Genomic DNA, 20,161 nt, shown 5'->3' with positions numbered 1-20,161 from the left:
CACCCTCTGTGTAAAGAAGAGCCTCCTGTCCCGACTGGAGGGTCCCATCCAGCTGGGTCTTGAGACAAGCCAGGCTCACGGCTTGAACAACTTGGCCAGGTAGCTTGTTCCTTTGTGCAAAGAAGTGCTAAGACGTTCCACCCTCCCACCACTCTTTGGGTAAAGAAGTACGTGCTGTCCTGATTGGAGGATCTCCTCCAGCCGTGTCTTGAGAGAAGCCAGGGTGTCGGCTTGTTCCACCCTCCCACCACCCTTTGTGTAAAGAAGTGGCCCTCCCTCCCCCCCTAACTCATTCTCCTTTAAAAAAAAAAACAGTTTCCTGCAGATTCCACTTGAATCCTCGGATATCCTCAGCAGACCCCACTCACGCCCTGTTTCTTCAGCATACGTGTCTCATTCCTGTCTCCAGCCACCCCTCTGCTGCTCTTCTCTGCCTGTCTCTCTAGCGCCCCCTGCAGGCGCCGGTCTGCCATGGACTCTGCTCATCACTCCCTTGTCCCTTTCCAGGAATCCGGATCCATCGTTTCTATAGTTTTATTCTGGCATCTTCAGCTGGGAACTTGGATCAGGATCCCATGAATGTGTTGTGAATACATGGTTTTGTTGTTGTGTCTTCCTCTTTCTTATCATCCTCTTTAGTATCTCATGTTTTCTCTTTCATGGAATTGCAAGTACTCGTACTCCTCCGGCCTGGGTGATTGTTAAGCTGCTTTTTCTCATCGCAATCGCTCAGAAGTCGTACTCTTTCCCTCGGCGGCTCGCGGTCCTGGCCCCGTAATGCGGAACTGGAGGTCGCCCCGGGAGAGAAGCATCTGCCCTGCCAGCCGCACGTTCAAGCCCAGCGGCGGAGGCTTCCGAGGACGGCTCGACTCCGGAGCGTCCGCCGCGGCGCAATACCGGCCGCGTCCACAAGAGCGCAGCATTGCGACACATTTCCGCCCAACCCCCGCGGTCTGCGGCAGCGCCGCCTCCGCACCGGCGCCATCGATCTTCTGAAAACACGCACAGGTGCGACAGGAGGCGCACAGGTGCGACAGGAGGCGCACAAGGAGGAGGAGAAATACTCGGTGTTCTCTTATTTTGGCCATACTGCCACCACGTCTATTAAAACGCCTTTATATTTAATATAAGAGTTAACCCAGCAGCCCCACTGTGTAACAGGTCAGGGGCCGAGGAGAGAATTTAATTCTCCAGTTGAATTCAGGGCTAACTTTACAACAAAGAGCCAACGGGATCTCTAATGAACAAGTAGTCCAGACCTGCGGCTTAACATCTTGCCTGATCGCCATACTGGGGCACTGGACTGGCAACTGTGTCCCAGAGGATCAAGCGTCACCTACTGGTCCACCCACGCCACTCTCAAGCCATTTTTTATGTCTATCAGTGTCAGACACTGAAAAAACACTTATGTGTGGTTTGTGGACACTGTTACCAGTCAATACCAGTTAGACGGTAACAACATTTTGATGCACTCGAATACTTAGACCACAATATCACGGCTACAGCAGTTTAATCACCTAAAACACTCACTGACCAGTGAGGACAGGCTCCGTGACCACAGAAAACTGGACACCGGCAGACCTGGCTGTCCAGAGAGGACAGGCTCAGGGACCACAGTCTGGACAGAGAAACTGGACACAGGCAGACCTGGCTGTCCAGAGAGGACAGGCTCAGTGACCACAGCCTGGACAGAGAAACTGGACACCAGCAGACCTGGCTGTCCAGAGAGGACAGGCTCAGTGACCACAGCCTGGACAGAGAAACTGGACACCGGCAGACCTGGCTGTCCAGAGAGGACAGACTGTGCTCTCCCTGCCGGCAGGGAGAAGCAGAGACAGAGATGCACTTCCTGCTGTGCTGGGAGAAACACACAGGGATTAGAGAAACCTTCTTCCGAACAAATAACAAACCAAATCTCAGCGCTCCCACACCTGCCAGGATCAGTCCTACTGGGAGAGGAAACTGGACAGAGCTGCAGCCCAGTGTGTGATCTCCTGTCCCAGCCTGAGACAGAGCGGGAGCCTCTCAGATCACAATATTGTGTTATTTAACGAAATGTCTGCAAGCATGTTCCCGCGGAGTCCTTGAGCTGGCAGGGCAGTAATTCGTCGGTCATGCCAGAGCAGCTCTGGCAATTGGAAGGGGCAGAGAGAGGGAGGCTTATGAGCAGTACTGGGTTCAGTGCCCTTCTCTAATTCAGAACACCTCTCCTCCCGCACTCCCCCTCCCCCTCTCCTCGCCTCTCCTCAGCAGAATGCTAATCTGTGCATCACAGCATCTTATCTGTTTAGTATGTCTCTGAGCGTCCCTCCCCTCCCTGCCTCTCCTAGTGTGAATGCATAATACGTCCCTGACACCCACAGTCTGTGTGTGTGTGTCTGAGGTGATTCATGTGTGCATGTGTGAGTGTCATCTGCCCTCGCATCTCAGAGCTGACTGTGTCCTCTTCCATTCCCCCTCTCCCTCCTCTGCAGCTCCGATAGACAGACACGCCGACACGCAGGCAGGCAGACAGGCAGGCAGGCTGACAGGCTGACAGGCAGACATACAGGCTGACAGACAGGCTGACAGGCTGACAGACAGGCTGACAGGCTGACAGACAGGCTGACAGGCAGGCAGACAGGCTGACAGGCAGACAGGCAGACATACAGGCTGACAGACAGGCTGACAGGCAGGCAGACAGGCTGACAGGCAGGCAGACAGGCTGACAGGCAGACAGGCAGACATACAGGCTGACAGACAGGCTGACAGGCAGACATACAGGCTGACAGGCAGGCAGACAGGCAGTCAGGCAGGCAGGCAGACAGGCAGTCAGGCAGTCAGGCAGACACACAGACACACAGACTGACAGGGAGACAGGGAGACAGGGAGACAGGCTGACAGACACAGAGAGATTGATCACGGAGAACAGAGAGAGAGAGTACGTGATCTCCCGTCCCAGCCTGAGGAACAGTGAACTTGTCTCACAGTAATGCTCAATATGTAAATATTTTATGATATGTCTTTGTTGTAAATGTCTGTCGAATGTATTTTATTTCTATTTTTTGTTGGGTTTCCTGTTAACTTCATTTTCATTTGCTTCGGCAGCGCTGATTGTACCCATCGGCCCCGCTACTGAAGCACCTTGAGCTGAATGGAATTGATAGAGAGATCTGAGCACGGCGAGAGAGAGAGAGAGAAGAGGAAGGGAGTGGGGAGGAAAGAGGGAGCGGGAGACGAGCCCGGGGGGAGGAGAGGGAGGGGCGCAAACAGGCACACGGAGCGACTGAGGAATACCCTGTAATACAATCTCACAGCCCTGCGATTCCGGATCAATGCGAGGGAGGGGGAGAGAGAGAGAGAGAGTGTGTGTGCGTGTGAGCGCGGGCGTGCGCGCGCGCGTGTGTGTGTGAGTGAGAGAGAGAGAGGTGGAGGGAAACAGCTGTACTGCATTGTAAAACAGACGGGGAGAGAGAGGAGAATCCCCTCACTGCTCTAGCACAACCGACCCCCCGGAAGAGCAGAGCCCAGCCACTCCACTAATAATACCAATTAGCCGAATCGGGATCCGAAGTGCAATTGAGCCAGCTGCCTGCACCGAGAGATTTAATTGCCTTTTATCATTATCACCATTCCTCTCCCCGTCTCTCTCTCTCTTCCCCTCTTTCTCCCCTCCCTCTCCCTCCCTCCCTCCCTCTCTCCGTCCTCCGAGCTGGGAGCCGGTTCTTGGCACTGCAGCGAGAGGGTGGCCGAGCACCCGGCGCAGACCGGCGACCGGACTGGCTGAGCACGCCGCTACATTAACACCGGGAGAGAGAGAGAGGAGGAGGAGAGAGAGAGAGAGAGAGGAATCCACACACCCTCTCACATCCACACGCTCTCTCCCGGAGATACACACACACACACACACACACACACACACGGAGACAGGCACGCAGGGAGACGGAGAGAGGAAGAGATGAATGGGAGAGGGACTGGACTGCTGGCTCTCCGAAGGTTGTGCACAGGCCTCCACTGCCACTAAAATGGGATGCATTGGCTCAAGAACACTGAGTAAGGCTTTTTCCTTTGAACGGGGGGTGGGGGTGTGGGTGGGGGTGTGGTACCAGCCAGCACTGGGGAAACGGGGCAGGGGCAGATGCTCATCTTCTGCTGGGGGGGGGGGTCGCGGAGTATCCTACCGGTGTATAAAATTCCCCTCCGATCGGCTTTGCCTGCAGCAACGTGAACGCTCCATGTGGGTGAAGACCTCGGGATAGCAACTTGGTCACCGATTGGCATCTGTGTGTGAGGTCCCTGGGGGTGTGTGTCCAGCCCGGCGTGTGTGTGTGTGTGTGTTCAGGTATTTCTTGGGCGGGCGAGAGTGTGGCAGTGCATGGGGACGAGAGAGGGGGAGAGAGAGAGAGAGAGAGAGAGAGACGGAGAGAGAAAAGACTGCATCACGCAATATGGCCTTGTTGTTTACAGCGATGCAGTGATAGAGGGAGGGAGAGAGGCAGGCGCGGGTGTGTGGGCTGTGACAGAGCCAGAGCTGCGTCTGGAGGAGGCTGCGATGCGCTGCAGACGGCAGATGGGCACAGGGAGGGCGAGTGGGGGGACGGCACCCCAAAGAGAGTACTGCCCAGCAGCCAGAGCCCCGGCGCCGGGGGGGCAGAGCGGGGCAGAGACGGCGCGATTCTGCCCCCGGAGCGCCACTCTGCTGTTTGTTATTACTCTCCGGATCGCCAGAGAGAGGGATTGTGTTTCCGAGACTTACCGTAAATAAATATTACGCTCATCAATTATTCAGTGCTATTACTTACACACAGGGATCCGGGGTGAGGCCGGGTGTGGGTTTGAGAGAGACGGGGGGCTGGAGGTACACAGCTGCCGACATCTGGACTGCTCGACAGGTGGTGATGGGCCGGTACACAGCTGCCAACATCTGCTTTCTGCACTGCTGGAGCAATATAGGGACACACAGCTGTAAACATCTCTACTGGCAGAGAGCTGGTGTACTGTAGACACACAGCTGTTAACGTCTGTACTGGAAGAGAGCTGGTGTACTGTAGACACACAGCTGTTAACATCTGTACTGGCAGAGAGCTGGTGTACTGTAGACACACAGCTGTTAACATCTGTACTGGCAGAGAGCTGGTGTACTGTAGACACACAGCTGTTAACATCTGTACTGGCAGAGAGCTGGTGTACTGTAGAGACAGCTGTTAACATCTGCACTGGCAGAGAGCTGGTGTACTGTAGAGACACAGCTGTTAACATCTGCACTGACAGAGAGCTGATGTACTGTAGACACACAGCTGTTAACATCTGTACTGGCAGAGAGAGGGTGTACTGTAGATACACAGCTGGAACATCTGTACTGGCAGAGAGAGGGTGTACTGTAGACACAGCTGTTAACATCTGTACTGGCAGAGAGAGGGTGTACTGTAGATACACAGCTGGAACATCTGTACTGGCAGAGAGAGGGTGTACTGTAGATACACAGCTGTTAACATCTGTTCTGGCAGAGAGAGGGTGTACTGTAGATAAACAACTGGAACATCTATAGTGGCAGAGAGCTGGGTACTGTAGATAAACAACTGGAACATCTGTTTTGGCAGAGAGTTGGTGTACTGTTGATACACAGCTGGAACATCTGTTTTGGCAGAGAGTTGGTGTACTGTAGATACTCACACAGCTGGAACATCTATAGTGGCACAGAGACTGTAGATAAGTTAATTCTTAAAAGGGTCTTCATTAATTTGTGAGATTATGGAGTTTTGCAGGAAAATTTAAAGAAGTACCCAACTTTTATTTAAAAATAGATGTTATCTTAGCTGTAAAATATGATTAAACTCAACAACTGTCGATGCTAGTAAATCAGTGAATATTCTTGCTTACAATACCGTCTATCTAATCTTGTAGTGTCTATTACTAAGGACATTTTTTATAGTTGCTTCTGATCGTTTTTACACACAAGTTCACTGTCTGACTGATACACTAACTGTCTCACTGTGTTATACACTTAACTAACTTTTTCACTGACTGTCACCCTATCTGACTGACTGATACAATCCACTGTCTCACTGACAGATACACTGTCTCAAAATACTGTGTCTCTCTGACTGACTGATACACTGACTTCTTCACTAACAGTCTCCCTGCCTGACTCTCTATCTCACTGACTCACTGAGACACTGTCTCTCTGGGTGGCTCACTGACTACCCGACTGACTCACCAGCTCTCTCGCTGACGGCCTCAGCTCACTGATACACCCACTGACTGGCTGATACACCGAGAGTCAGTCTCACCCACCGACTGTCTCCCTGCCTGACACACTGGGTGTCCGACACCGTCTCGCACCACGACTGACCCGCCGGCACAGGACACGGCCACTGTGAGTGACCGAGTCACAGACCGATACAGTGACTGACTGCTCGGCGAACTCACGGACGGACATACTGACCGGCTGGGACGACGACTCACTGGTTAACCGAGAAACGGAGTGACTGACAAATTGGCTGATTTTCTGACCCACTAACAATTTTGCAGGCTGACTGAGAGGCATCCCGAGGGACACTCCCAGCTACAGGCCGACACACAGACGGACGCAGACTGCGAGTCTGATTGCCTAACTGACAGCACGCTGACTGACTGACTGGAACACTGACTTACTAAGACACCGAATGACGTCTCTGCTGACAGATGCGCTAACTAACCGGAATACCGACTCCGACGGACGAACGCGGCGTTTGACACCCTTCGATGGAGGGTGAGGGTGAGGGCGGAGAGAAACCGGAGAGGCCAGGGGGGAAGCTTCAAACTGCGACACCCAGTACTTTCTTCCAGCAGACGGTGTCTCACTCAACTCCTTCCCCTCCTCCGCACAACTCTCTCCGGCACGCCTACGAGAGCTAGTCAGTGGGCTCATACAGTTCTCTGACTTACTTTTAGTGACTGCTTTTATACTTCTTCAACTATCAATCAATGAATCAATCAATCAAAGTTGATTTATCAAGCGCGCCACAATACAGCGCGCAGCAGTAGTTGCGGGCAGTGAAATGTCTTTTCTGCAAGCTAGCTAAAAAAAAGCTAAGCTAAGCTACAAAATAAGGTTACATAATAATACCAGATAATAGTGCGATAGAAATGGAATAAAATAAACTCAGACAAAACTCCTGCGATGTGTCCAGGGTGTATGCAGTACATTATGTCCAAGCAGTGCGGTGTGCCGAGAACAATAATAATAATAATAATAATAATAATAATAATTCTTACACTTATATAGCACTTTTCTGGACACTCCACTCAAAGTGCTTTACAGGTAATGGGGATCCCCTCCACCACCCCCAGTGTGCAGCCCCACCTGGATGATGCGACGGCAGCCATAGTGCGCCAGAACGCTCACCACACACCAGCTCTCAGTGGGGAGGAGAGCAGAGTAATGTAGCCAATTCATAGAGGATTATGGAAACTGTAGCCATTACGGGTGATTTGCTGAAGGAGCTACAGGTTGGCTGTTTAGCAGTCTTATTGCCTGGAGGTAGAAGCTGTTCTGTAATCTGTTGGGCTTGGAACTAATGCTTCAATACTGTTTACCGGCCGGTAGGAGGGAAAGCAGTTTGTGACTGGGACGACTGGGGTCCTTGAGAATGAACCTGGCCTTCCTAGGCCATCCAGCTGAGTAGATCTCCTGGATGCCTGGTACAGTAGCTCACAGCCGGTAATGAGCCGTGCTGACTCCCAACACCCTCTGCAGTACTCTGCGACCCCGGGCGGAGCAGCTCCCGTAGCAGACAGTGAGGCAGCTACCGTAAGAAGTTAGCAGGGCGTTTTTACGAGGGTTCCGGGGGAAAATCTGACCACGCACGAATTTGGCTTTAGGTGCTTCGCAAAATGCCTGACCCCCGCGGAAGATCCGAGTCCACCTTCCAAGTATCGCTGCTCTATGGTATTCGTGTAGCAGAAATATGGAATAGCCCCAGATCAAAACGTATTTAACAAATGAATAGTAAACAAATTCCGACTTGCATCTCTACTACAATTACTCATGCTGATTCTACTAAACCTAATACCTACTCCTGCCAATACTACTCTCAGTCCTAGTAATAATGTCCCAGCCATGCAGTCTAGATACTGGGTTTCCCTAAGACTGGGGTAGGAGGCTACTTACTGGATCTGCAATTTTTCCAGCTTTTCCTCATGTTTTTCCTACTGCACTGTACAGCATGGATCAGGGCGCTTGTCTGCACTCCGGTCTACCCAGACCTCGCTCTGCGATCGCCCCCGAGCCACGTGATCCATTCGGACCGTCTCGCTCCTCGATCCCAGAACCCCGTCCGCCGGTCTGGGAATGACAGGAACCCGGAGACTCGGCTCCAACCACACAGGAAATCTGATTCCAGTGCAGTCCGGATGGGTACCAGCTAGCTAAGTCCCGGGCTCCCTTCAGGGGGTGTCTCAGTGCCCCCTGCTTCGCCACATCTCCAGGGGGGAGCCCGTTTTTAATTCCCTGCATCCTCCCACGCTCTCCATGTTCTTGACTGCCCACTTCCCACTGGGAAGGTTCCCCCGCCAGTCCGAATGACCCATGTATCCCACTCGCTACACCACGTGACCCTGTCCCATTTTTGGGAGCCCACCCCACATGCCCGGGACTGCAGAGATCCAGCCCCTCATGCCTGTCCACGTAATACCCATCAGGCAACTCTCTACAGGGCAGCGATGTTCAGCTCTTCCTTAATCGGCTGTCGTTTTCGCCAACTTGCACTCCAGAATAGCGGGATCCCTCATGGGGCCTAACGGGACACTTTGTGTCCGAAGGTTTCGAATAAGGAGACTCCCATTCCAGACGGGGGGTGATCCTGTCTCCCCAAGATCTGGTCCCCTTCCAGAAGAGCGCCCGTCCTTTCTCTCACTGGTGTGGGTGGAATTTGCATGCTTTTTCCTCATTTCTGGAGCCACACTGGCAGGGATGACCGATCCCTCTCAGTCGTGCACATGCCTGGGCCCTGCGACTGGACGCAGCCGGGATATTTTCCCATTGAGGTGGGCTCTGGGAACGCCGCGTCCCCTGCCAGGAATAGGCAGCTCTCGGGAATCGGAGGCACGTCCGACGTTTTTGCCCTCCGTCAGTCCGACCCCATTGGCACGGCCGACGAGGTCCCATTCTGGGAACGCTGGGAACGCGCTCGTTAATACTTCAAACTCATACCAACATATAATCAGATCGCAGAAAAAACCTGACATCTGACCACAGGGAGGACGCAAGACCAGACAGCGAAATGATCGGCGTTCTTGGGACTAGGAAGGACAAAGCTGTGGTTCCAACGGGGAAGAAAGAAAGCAACATCCGTGCCATTCTGTCTCCTCCTTTCCTGATCCCTCCCCCTCTCCCGGTCCCTCTCTCCTCTCCCCTCTCTCTCTCTGCGATTCTGTACGGACTGCCCTCAAAGTCTGGCAGGTTGACCGTATCACCACCGCCTGGTCTCGGCACCGCAGAAGCAGTAAATATGAGAATTAGTCACAGCTGTCATGGCAGAACAAGGCAGGGAGTATTTCCTGCAGACGCCGCTCTCTCCTCTGTGGGTCTGTTCACCGGTCTAGCAGTCGGCGCATCGATCTGTCGGTTTGGCCACCCGACGGTCTGTCTGTCGGCCAGGGGCTGGTCAGTCTGTGTGTTGGCGAGGGACGGGGGTGGGGGAGGAGGAGGAGGAGACGCAGAGGGAGGAGGGGGAAGTCACCCATGACTCAGAAAGAGAGGGAGGGAGAGAATTTCCCCCAAACCGAAGACAAAAGAGGTGACACCCCCCGAGAGCGGGTAACGGCGGTAGTGTCGTTAACCCTTCTGCGGTGATTGATGCGACTGATCACGCACGACAGCACAGCCGGTACGGTGGGGAGAGGCGGCGCGTCAGGCACGCGCGCACACAAAGGGGATCGTTCGGGTGCCCGGTGCGCGAGGTGAGGAAATCAATCAGAACTGAAGCTGATGTCTCACTCCTGTCTTCTGGGCAATTACCGCGCAGAGGGGAGAGAGGGGAGAGAGGGGACGGAGTACAGATCTGTTTGTGTAAGGCCAGACAGCACTAGATTTCTGTACCTCAGCCTATCAGGATCAGTAACCTATTCAGTATCTAGTTAGGTCTGCACCTAGAGAGAAGGTCTCCTCTGTAGATACAGTACAGTGTCCACTTCCAGACTGTATCTACAGAGCAGGTCCACACTGTACTGTATCTACAGAGCAGGTCCACACTGTACTGTATCTACAGAGCAGATCTACACTGTATTGTATCTACAGAGCAGGTCCAGACTGTACTGTATCTACAGAGCCTGATCCACACTGTACTGTGTCTACAGAGCAGGTCCACACTGTACTGTATCTACAGAGCAGGTCCAGACTGTACTGTATCTACAGAGCCTCATCTACACTGTACTGTATCTACAGAGCCTGATCCACACTGTACTGTATCTACAGAGCAGGTCCACACTGTACTGTATCTACAGAGCCTGATCTACGCTGTACTGTATCTACAGAGCAGGTCCACACTGTACTGTATCTACAGAGCAGATCCACACTGTACTGTATCTACAGAGCAGATCCACACTGCACTGTATCTACAGAGCAGGTCTGCACTGTACTATATCTACAGAGCCTGATCCACACTGTACTGTATCTACAGAGCCTGATCTACGCTGTACTGTATCTACAGAGCAGGTCCACACTGTACTGTATCTACAGAGCAGATCCACACTGTACTGTATCTACAGAGCAAATCCACACTGCACTGTATCTACAGAGCAGGTCTGCACTGTACTATATCTACAGAGCCTGATCCACACTGTACTGTATCTACAGAGCCTGATCTACACTGTACTGTATCTACAGAGCAGGACTACACTGTACTGTATCTACAGAGCCTGATCTACACTGTACTGTATCTACAGAGCCTGATCCACACTGCACTGTATCTACAGAGCAGGTCCACACTGTACTGTATCTACAGAGCAGGTCTGCACTGTACTGTATCTACAGAGCAGGTCCACACTGCACTGTATCTACAGAGCCTGATCTACACTGTACTGTATCTACAGAGCAGGTCCACACTGTACTGTATCTACAGAGCCTGATCCACACTGTACTGTATCTACAGAGCAGTTCCACACTGTACTGTATCTACAGAGTCTGGCCTACACTATGAATTGCCTTACAGTGTATTAATCGGTCCGTCAGTGTGTGAGTCAGTCAGTCAGTTCTTGTCAGTTATAACTGATCAGTGTTTGTGATTTAAATAACTATCCCAAAGGACAACCGCCGCAGCCTCAGCTCTGAACGAGAACTAGGTTACCCTAATTAGACAATTTCAGATTATTTTTCTGTTCCAGTGGTTACTAAACCACTGGAGCACAATTGGTAATTGATCCTGTGTCAGGAGTCCTGGGTGTGTTTAAAGCTGAGAGCGCAGAGGGACTCTCCATAATTAAGACCTGCTGTAATTAAAGAATATATAATTCAGAATTAGCAGAGAGTGTACAGGAATGAAGAGCCAGACCTGACTGTCACTGGCCTCTCTGTCTCTCTCTCCATCCTCCTCCCTCCTTCTCTGTGAACTAACAAGCACCTTTTGAGATAAGTGTGAAACGCTCCACAACTAGGAAGCGCACCGCGAACCCAGAACAGGAGTCACTCCTCTACGCAAAGGACTGCAGGAGCAGGGAACGGGAGATCCAGTCCGGCCGAGGCGCTGTCTTAACTAACGTACAGTGTCCAAAAACCGCCTGCGCTTGGTGCCCATGGACACAGCGGCTCAGGGTTCCAGCAGCACTGTCTCTCCAGGGGCTCGAACCCACCAAGTCCAGACCCCCCCGGAGATGACTCCATGCTGCCACCTTGCGGCTTCTTTAAAGAGACAGCTGGAGGAGAGCCTGGGCTTGATTGGGCCTATCACTCCAAATACGCTCCACGCCACGGCACCTCGGGCGAAACTCTTCCCCCGCCTCACAGGGGGAAGCAGATCCCGGCGCAGACCCACGTTTTTCAGGTCCCCGCCGGGCTCGGGGCCAGGTCTCGCCCCCCACCACCTTGCTCTCCGGGGGATCATGGGAAGGGTCGACGATATCCCATGATGCCCCAGTGGCAGCTCTCCCAGAGGACTGGGCGCTGTGTGTGCGTGTGTGTGTGTGTGTGTGTGCATGTGTGTGTGTGTGTGTGTGCGTGTGTGTGTGTGTGTGTGTGTGCGCATGTGTGTGTGTGCGCATGTGTGTGCGTGTGTGTCAGAGAGGGCCCATAGAGGGCGCCATTTTATGGAACGAATGGATGAGGTTTGGGGATCTCTGCAATAAAAGCTTTTTGCCCCGGTATGCAAACACTTTGTGGAGGTGGGGGGGGGTGCTGCACTCTTATCAGTTTTGACCTCCTTCTGTTACATTTAGACCCCTCGTCTTTCGTCACAGGGCCCCCCGAAGGGCTCGGGCCGGGGCGGGCCGGTGCTCAGTACGACTCCCCGCTGTCTGACCAGCGTGGCTGGGCTGGCTCACAGGGGAGGACAGTGCTCCAGTCTCACCTCACCTCCCCTCTCTGTTTCAGCGGCGGAGGCAGTGCCCGTAGGACGGAAGGATGGCGAGCAGGTAGGGGAGGGAGTCCGCTTCCCCGTCACACAAACTCGGCGACGAAACAACCGGCGCGAAACAGATCGGTTTGAGCTCACACTTGACATCTGACAGCACCTGGCTCACTTAGGAAACTGACCCCATGACGGCTCCTGAGAAGGACTGCCCCTTCATTGCAGTCAACTGGGATACAGAGCCAAAATGGCTACCCATGGGGCCCTAGTTTCTGTAGCTGTCTCCTATTGTTTGGTTTCTGAATCCACCTTTGTGCAAGGACAACAGATAGGAAGCGCTAATTAACGAAAGAGATCTCGAAAAGCGTCTCACGTTGTTGTAAAATGCATTGCAAAGGGATCTCTGTCCTTTAATCTTTCTGCCTCTTTTCTCTCTCTTTCTCAGCAAGGACGTACAGAGTTCTCCTGGGATGGGATGAACGTAAGTAGTCTTCTTTCTGCCCATCCTGTTTTTTTTCCCCACTGACATGTACGTGCTGGGGGGGGGGCTTTCGTCATCCCGCCGGGGACACAGCACCCAGCCCCAAAGCGAGCAGGCTCCAACACCGCAGCAGCACCACATACGGTAGCCTGGGGCCTTGAGCCCGTCGCCACGCGGGGCCCTACTGGGATGCCAAGGCTGCTCCACAAGAAGCGGGAGGGGGTGGGGGGGAGAGGAAAAGTGTTGGGGGGGGCTCGCTTTTCACCCAGTGCCTGTCTGCCTGCCGGTGCCGCCCGTCTCTCTCTCTCTCTCCCCCCGGCCTGCATCCCTGCAGCTCTCTCGCGGGTCAAGATGTCCGCACTAACCTCTCTTTCCCTCCCTCTCTTCTGCCAGCTGTCTATGGAGGATACCACCTCTATCCTCCCGCGGCTCAAGCGCAACTCCAACACGTATGGCATTGGGGCGCTGGCTAAATCCTCGCTGTCAGGTGTGTCAGGTGTGTGTTTGTGTTGGTTGTTCTCGTGCGCCTCTGGAGCTGGGACCTCCCCGCCCCGTTTCCACGTCTCCGGGCCGTCTTATTGCTGTAGCCCCTGTCTGCCTCCGTGCGTGCCCCGCGTGGGAGTCTGTGTTCGTCCCGGTGTCTGGGAAGGAAGTCTCATCGCCCTGAGGTCTTCCAGATGTGTCAAGAGCGACCGCTGTTCTAATGCATTTTGGGAACTGTAGTCCATAGTTGTACCTTCCTTTCTGTTTTTTTTTTGCTACCTCTGACAAACCTGGGCGAAGAAAAACTACATTGCCCACAGTGCACCTGCGTTCAATGACGGCACTTCCTGGTTGAAGTGTTCATGGGTAGCGTAGTCTCGAAGCAGTGCCAACAACACTGTGGAGCCCGCCACTCCTGCACGTCCGTCCTATATTGACCCGTCTCCCTCCGCCTGTCCCCCTTCCTCTCGCCGCAGGCGTGTCGCGCACGATGAAAGACCACGTGACCAAGCCCACGGCCATGGCCCAGGGCCGGGTGGCTCACATGATCGAGTGGCAGAGCTGGGGCAAACCATCCGCCGGGCCGGCGGGGGTGAGCCGGACCAACCTGCACAGGGAGAGGGAGAGGCGGCTGGAGAACGACGCCTACTCGGACCTGAGCGACGGGGAGAAGGAGGCGAGATTCGCGGCCGGTGAGGGAGGGAGAGGGGCAGAGGCCAGCACAGGGGAGAGACAGCAGGGAGTGGGGAGAAGGGGCGGAGGAGGGACAGAGGGACAGGAGAGACACACTCTGGGCCCGAGGTGACGAGTGGGGAAAGGCAAGCATGTCAGCATCAAGCAAGGATTTATACAGTATGGAGCAGACAAACTGCAGTGTGTCAATCGAGGAAGGCTATGCTAAAATTGTAAGATGCACTAGTAAGAACTAGTCATTGTTGATTTTTGACAGTATTTTGTACAATTGTCATCATGGCATCACAGAAAGTAATATTGCTGCTCTGGAATCAGTCTGAAGGGAGTGTCCCACACTGACAGGCTGGAGGCACTGAGTCTCTTTAGTCTGAAGGGACTGTCCCACACTGACAGGCTGGAGGAACTGAGTCTCTTTAATCTTGAACGGCGCAGCCTAAGAACAGACCTGACCCAAGTATTCATAATCCTCACAGGCACTGACAAAGCCATCCCAATGGACCTCTTCAGAATCAGCAGTGAAACATGAGCCAGAACACAAGTGGGAACCACAGGGAAGTGCAATTAGCCTCAATTAGCTACCAGCTAAATGAGCTAAATGAGCTGAATCGCCTCCTATGGATTGTGCCCTCTCTTATATGTCTCTGTAACCTCTCTTATGTGTTAACAGCAGATGGCAGCACTATAAATTAAAGGGTTCGTTGCCGTTACACATTTCAACACCAGCAGTAATAAAAGGGAAAGCAGGCTGTTATACTAAGTGAAGGATGACCTCTACATACTATATATCATCAGCAGAGCGCAGGCTTCTTTCTTAAAGGATAAGACACACTAACACTACTGCAGCACCAAGCCAGCAGCACTGTTAACTGGAGAGCTGCAGTAACAATATTCCAGTTTGGGCTGCCCAGTTCACAGACAGATGAGGTGCAGTTACAGTATTTCACCAGCAGATGGCAGCATGACAACTTGAGGCATGAACCGCTGCCACGGTATTTCCAGCTGCCTTGCAGTTTCATTGTGGGAGGTGAAATTCCCTGCCGCGCTCTTTCTCACCTACTCTCTCGGCGCGGCGCCCCCCCCCGATCGCCTCGTATTTACCCCTCCCCTCTCTCTTCCTCAGTCTGCCTCCTCTGTGTCTCTCAGGACAGCCGCCGGGTGTGTGTGTGTGTGTGGGGGGGGATGGGGAAGGGTTTCTATAGTCAATTGAAGGTCCCCTGTGTCTCTCTCAGGGGTGATGCAGCAGTTCGCCATCTCTGAGGCAACCCTCCTGGCCTGGTCCTCCATAGACGGAGAGAGCCTGAGCGCTGGATCCAATCAGGGCAGCGTGGCCCATCTGAGCGAGGTCAACCAGGAGAGCGTCACCAGTCGAGGTCAGTGGTGGCATCAGGAGTTGGGCTCCCGGGCCCAGTCAGCCTCGGCCCCTGCGTTTTGCGGGTGAGACGGTGGAGCCCTCCGGCCTGTCACTGGAGTACAGCTGGCAGGGTGCGGAGAGGTTACCACGTTTTAGGATTTTCATCATGAAAACGTGGTGAACCACACTTGGAGCTTATGGGTGAGGCCATGCCGGCTGTCGTCTTAGATTTTTTAGGAATATAATTCCATTGTCCGGTGCCTGATCATGAACATAGAGTCTGCACTATCCACTCTGTGTTTGGAGTGTCTCTAGGGTCTGTATTAATCTCTGTGTGTGAGGAGTGTCTCTAGGGTCTATATTAGGGTCTGTATTAATCTTTGTGTGTGAGGAGTGTCTCTAGGGTCTATATTAGGGTCTGTATTAATCTCTGTGTGTGAGGTGTGTCTAGGGTCTATATTAGAGTCTGTATTAATCTCTGTGCGTGAGGAGTGTCTCTAGGGTCTGTATTAATCTCTGTGTGTGAGGAGTGTCTCTAGGGTCTGTATTAGGGTCTATATTAATCTCTGTGTGTGAGGAGTGTCTCTAGGGTCTATATTAGGGTCTGTATTAATATCAGTGTGTGAGGAGTGTCTCTAGGGTCTAGATTAGGGTCTGTATTAATCTCTGTGTGTGAGGAGTGTCTTTAAGGTCTATATGAGGGTCTGTATTAATCTCTCTGTGTTGGTGTATATTATGGTCTATAATGATTCCCTCCACCCCCTACCCCACAGATCAGATCCTCCATCATTCCTCAGCGGATGTATGGCCCCACACCTACGTCTCCCAGGGTCTCTACTGCCTCAGCTCCTCGGACGCCTGGGAGCCAATGAGCAACGAGCCTTCGGGTGTGGCCTCCCCTGCTGCAGGCTCCTATGTGGTGGCAGGAGGGCCGTCCTCCCAGGGCTACGAGGAGAACTCCGTCTACTTCCAGCAGCAGCCCCAACAGCAGAACCCGCAGCCCAACCAACAGCACCCACTGCACCACTTGCAACAGATCCAGCACTACCAGCAGCAGCAGTTACTGCAGTACCAGCAACAGCAGGTAGAAATGAAAAGAACTAGCAGCTATGCCAACAGCTTTGCAGTCTGGGAATTGTAATTTTTCCTACTCCTCCAGCTATCAATCTGTCTGAAGTACTCAAACACAACGGTAGGGATCATAGAAAATGTGCATGGTTTTCTTACCGTGGCTGTCCCCCCTCTGTGTTGAAGATGGACAGGCTCAGCCAAACCCACTCCCTTCAGGCCACGCCCAACAGCACCATACACAGTCAGCAGGCGCCCTCTGTGCACACGCCATTGGTGGACCTCTGGGGGGCGAGGCAGACAGAGTCCTATCCGACGGAGGTGGGCGGCTACGTGGGCATGTCCGTCGGGGAAGGGGGCGTGGCCGTGTGCGAGGAGCCCTCGGTGGAGAGCGCGCCCCTGCTGGAGAAAGATGCATCGCAGGTGAGCCAATCGGAGGGGACCCCTCGGGACAGATCCCCCCCGCGCCGGAGCCCGACTTCCTTAACCGAGCCTTGTGTTTCCTGACCTTCAGACCACGGGTGATCTAGGGCGACCTTGAGAAATAACTGGAGACCCCTGACCTATACTGCCACACCAAAGAAAAGCCACCCCCCACTAGTCTATCGGATTTATCGAGCATCTGATAATCCGAGCAAAGGTGCAGAACCACGGTAAGTGCTCAGAATGGAGTGGTCGGCGGGGACGAGGCGCATCCGAAACGAAGCGATACGAAATCAGGTCTCTACGTCGGCTGGCGGGGCTTGTGGCGGAGGAGCAGCTCCGCGATCCAGGTGGACTTCAGAGTAGAGTCGCTGGTCCCGCTGATCAAGAGGAGCCAGAGGAGATGCTCCAGGCATCTGGGGAGGTTGGAGGTGTACCAGGAGCGACCCGCCAGAGGGGGCCCAGAGGCAGATCCCAGGCACGCCAGAGGGATGATATCTCTCGGCTGGCCTGGATAGGAGCCTGGGAAAGCCCCCCTGGTGGAGCTGGAGGCTGGCTTGACCCTGGCGACCCTCACCAGCGTTAGAAAGTCACATGGGAGGAGAGAACAGCCGCTCGGACCCGATTCCCATCTCCCCCAGCCGGCCAGGAAGTCCCGTCGCGCGCGGGGGTTGACTCCCGGCAGGTCTGGCACTGAGAGAGCCGGGCCGGACCGCGGTCTCATTCCGGGCAAACGTCCCTCCTGTCCCCGCAGGACGAGGAGGATCCCGAGCAGCCGAGGGAGGCGGAGACCAGCACCCCGCCGCGGGAGGACGCCGGCGCCGTCACGGGGGGCAGCAGCCCAGGAACGGCCCCCGGGGGGGAGCCAGCGGCGGACAGGAAGTGCTCGGAGGTGACTTCCTCTGTGGCCCCCTCGCTGGAGGAGGGGGAGGACGGAGAGCCTGCCGAACTGTCCACTGCCATCATGGCCACCACCAACTGAGAGACGGGTGAGCGAGGCAGGGAGAGCGCTGGGAGCTGAGAGAGAGTCGACAGCGACACAGCCGCACGAGGGAGGGGAGAATTCATGGGGAATCCCTCGGGAATAAAGACACTGGGCTGGAAATGAATTCAAATAGTCATTATGCTGACTGAGATACTGGCCGACAGAGCCTTTGACAGATCAGGACACTGTCTATCACACTGACTGACAGGCTGAGTGACTGCCACACTGACATACTGACAGGCAGTCAGTCAGTCAAGTGTGTCAGCACGTCAGCGCGTCAGGGTATCAGGGTGTCAATCAGTCAGCATGTCAGTGTGTCAGCGTGTCAGTACGTCACTGTGTCAGCCTGTCAATCAGTCAGAGTGTCAGATTGTCAACGTGTCAACGTGTCAGTCTGTCAATCAGTCAGCCTGTCAATCAGTCAGCGTGTCAGAGTGTCAATGTGTCAGCGTGTCAGTAGGTCACTGTGTCAGTCTGTCAATCAGTCAGCATGTCAATCAGTCAGTGTGTCAGTGTGTCAGCGTGTCAGTACGTCACTGTGTCAGTCTGTCAATCAGTCAATCAGTCAGCGTGTCAGAGTGTCAGCGTGTCAGTGTGGTGGATTGGCCGGTTGCCTGCCACACTCACAGATGGCGCTCTGACAGATGGATGCCTCTCCCCAGGTGACTCCAGACCCAGCGCCCGAGCCGAGGGGTGGACAGAAGGTCACAGGAGCGGGCGGAGGAAGAGGAGGGCGGATTGCTGGAGCAGACGAGCGCTGCAGTCCTGCGCGGAGGACTCCACCCACACGCGGGGGACATGAACACTGGGGCGCAGAGGGACACGGAGAAGGGACGACACAGCAAGCGCATGCCTTTTAAACAACACTGCGGGCCGGGCACAGGACCCGTCGCAAGACCATTTAAAAAAAAAATCGAAACAAATTCTATATGTATGTATATATGAGAAAAAAAATGTTCTACAGATCTAAAAACAATGAGATTGTGCAAACAGAAGGGATCCTACTGCGAAAACCACTATCTCGCCGATCTCCCGTTTCACTGATCAACACGTTTGATTTCTTCAATTCAGGGAACGATCGATCAATAGAGATTTTCTCGGCGGCTTTTTGCAGCCTTTTACCACCCGTGCAATGGATTTGCTTTTTTTTAAAAAAAATAAAATAAAACGTTTTAAAAGGACTTCCAAAACTCTCTTCCTCCGTTCCGTGGCTTTTTAAAGAATTCGGTCCCAGATCGATCGGCACCGGTGATCTTCGACAGTGACCGTCGGCAAACCGGGCAGCAGTTTGCAGACTGAAGGAAGACATTTTCCCAAACCACCTTCTGTTAACGTGTTGGTTTTTTTTTTTAATTACTATAGAAAACTTAATTGCTATTTGACTTATCAAATACATTTTGTAAACGCAGTTCTTCGACAGCGCCTCCCGGTGGATGGCGAGGGTGGTGGCGAGGTGATCGCTAGGCTTGTGCGTTGGCCCTTGAACGCATTTGCCGTCTTTTAACCATTCTGAAGCGACTCGTACATATATATATATAAAAAAAAGTTCAGATCAGCTGCGGGTTTTTTGCTCAGTGCCACGATTTTAGATTTATTCGCAGCCCCACGGCGGGTGTGGCTACTTTCCATTAATAACACTGCCAGCTGCATAAACTCATTGCGATCGATGTCGCCAAAGTCCGGGAAGCGATCTACATATTCCCCCTCAACGGAGCTTGCAGTTCCCAGCCGTACACAGCCGGTTTTATGGACACGCCAGTCAAACTTCTCCCATTTTTCCCCCAACAACGCCATCCTTGATGTGTGGAGCCTGACCCCCGCGCTGGCCCTGGATCTCAGATTGTCTTGCGAGGTCGGGTGGAGGTCAACGCAAAGGTCAAAGGTCAGGCCCCATCCCACGCGGCCTTTCGGAAAGTCGAGCGCGCGACCGCTGCGCGTTGTGCAAAACCCCGCCGCGGACATCCGCCACACTGGGGGACACTCCCAGCGCAGGGGCACCACAAGAAGCGTCATAGCCTGAGCCCTCAAAGGGACAGAGGGGCGCGATCGCATTCCCAGAGCCCCCGTTCATCTCGAAGGGACCCCCGCAGCACGTGGCTCCCCGGGACTGGGCCCCCCGCAGTCCCCCGGCGGCGGGAGAGGATACCGCGCCAGGT

General features: G+C 53.8%; 1 protein-coding gene across 3 annotated transcripts; it reads left to right on the top strand.

The window, feature by feature from the left end:
- The first annotated feature begins 3,392 nt into the window (after positions 1 to 3,392).
- On the top strand, positions 3,393 to 19,356 carry fam131bb (family with sequence similarity 131 member Bb). 3 transcript variants are annotated; one of them, XM_069182861.1, is made up of 10 exons: positions 3,395 to 4,032; positions 12,545 to 12,585; positions 12,967 to 13,002; positions 13,396 to 13,489; positions 13,962 to 14,177; positions 15,408 to 15,548; positions 16,303 to 16,613; positions 16,784 to 17,020; positions 17,775 to 18,009; positions 18,668 to 19,356. In XM_069182861.1, the coding sequence occupies exons 1-9, from the start codon at positions 3,942 to 3,944 to the stop codon at positions 18,000 to 18,002; spliced, it is 1,395 nt and encodes a 464-aa protein (XP_069038962.1). In that variant the 5' UTR covers positions 3,395 to 3,941; the 3' UTR covers positions 18,003 to 18,009; positions 18,668 to 19,356. The 3 variants fall into 3 exon arrangements, with proteins under 3 accessions (XP_069038963.1, XP_069038962.1, XP_069038959.1); XM_069182858.1 differs by having other exon boundaries at positions 3,396 to 4,032; positions 13,396 to 13,498; XM_069182862.1 differs by lacking the exons at positions 17,775 to 18,009; positions 18,668 to 19,356 and adding an exon at positions 17,112 to 17,766 and having other exon boundaries at positions 3,393 to 4,032; positions 13,396 to 13,498.
- The last annotated feature ends 805 nt before the right edge of the window (positions 19,357 to 20,161 follow it).

This window comes from Lepisosteus oculatus, chromosome 23 (genome assembly GCF_040954835.1).
Source record: "Lepisosteus oculatus isolate fLepOcu1 chromosome 23, fLepOcu1.hap2, whole genome shotgun sequence".
Classification (NCBI taxonomy): Eukaryota; Metazoa; Chordata; class Actinopteri; order Semionotiformes; family Lepisosteidae; genus Lepisosteus; species Lepisosteus oculatus.
The sequence above is the reverse complement of the archived record's forward strand: the minus strand, read 5'-3'. Positions and strand labels throughout refer to the sequence as shown.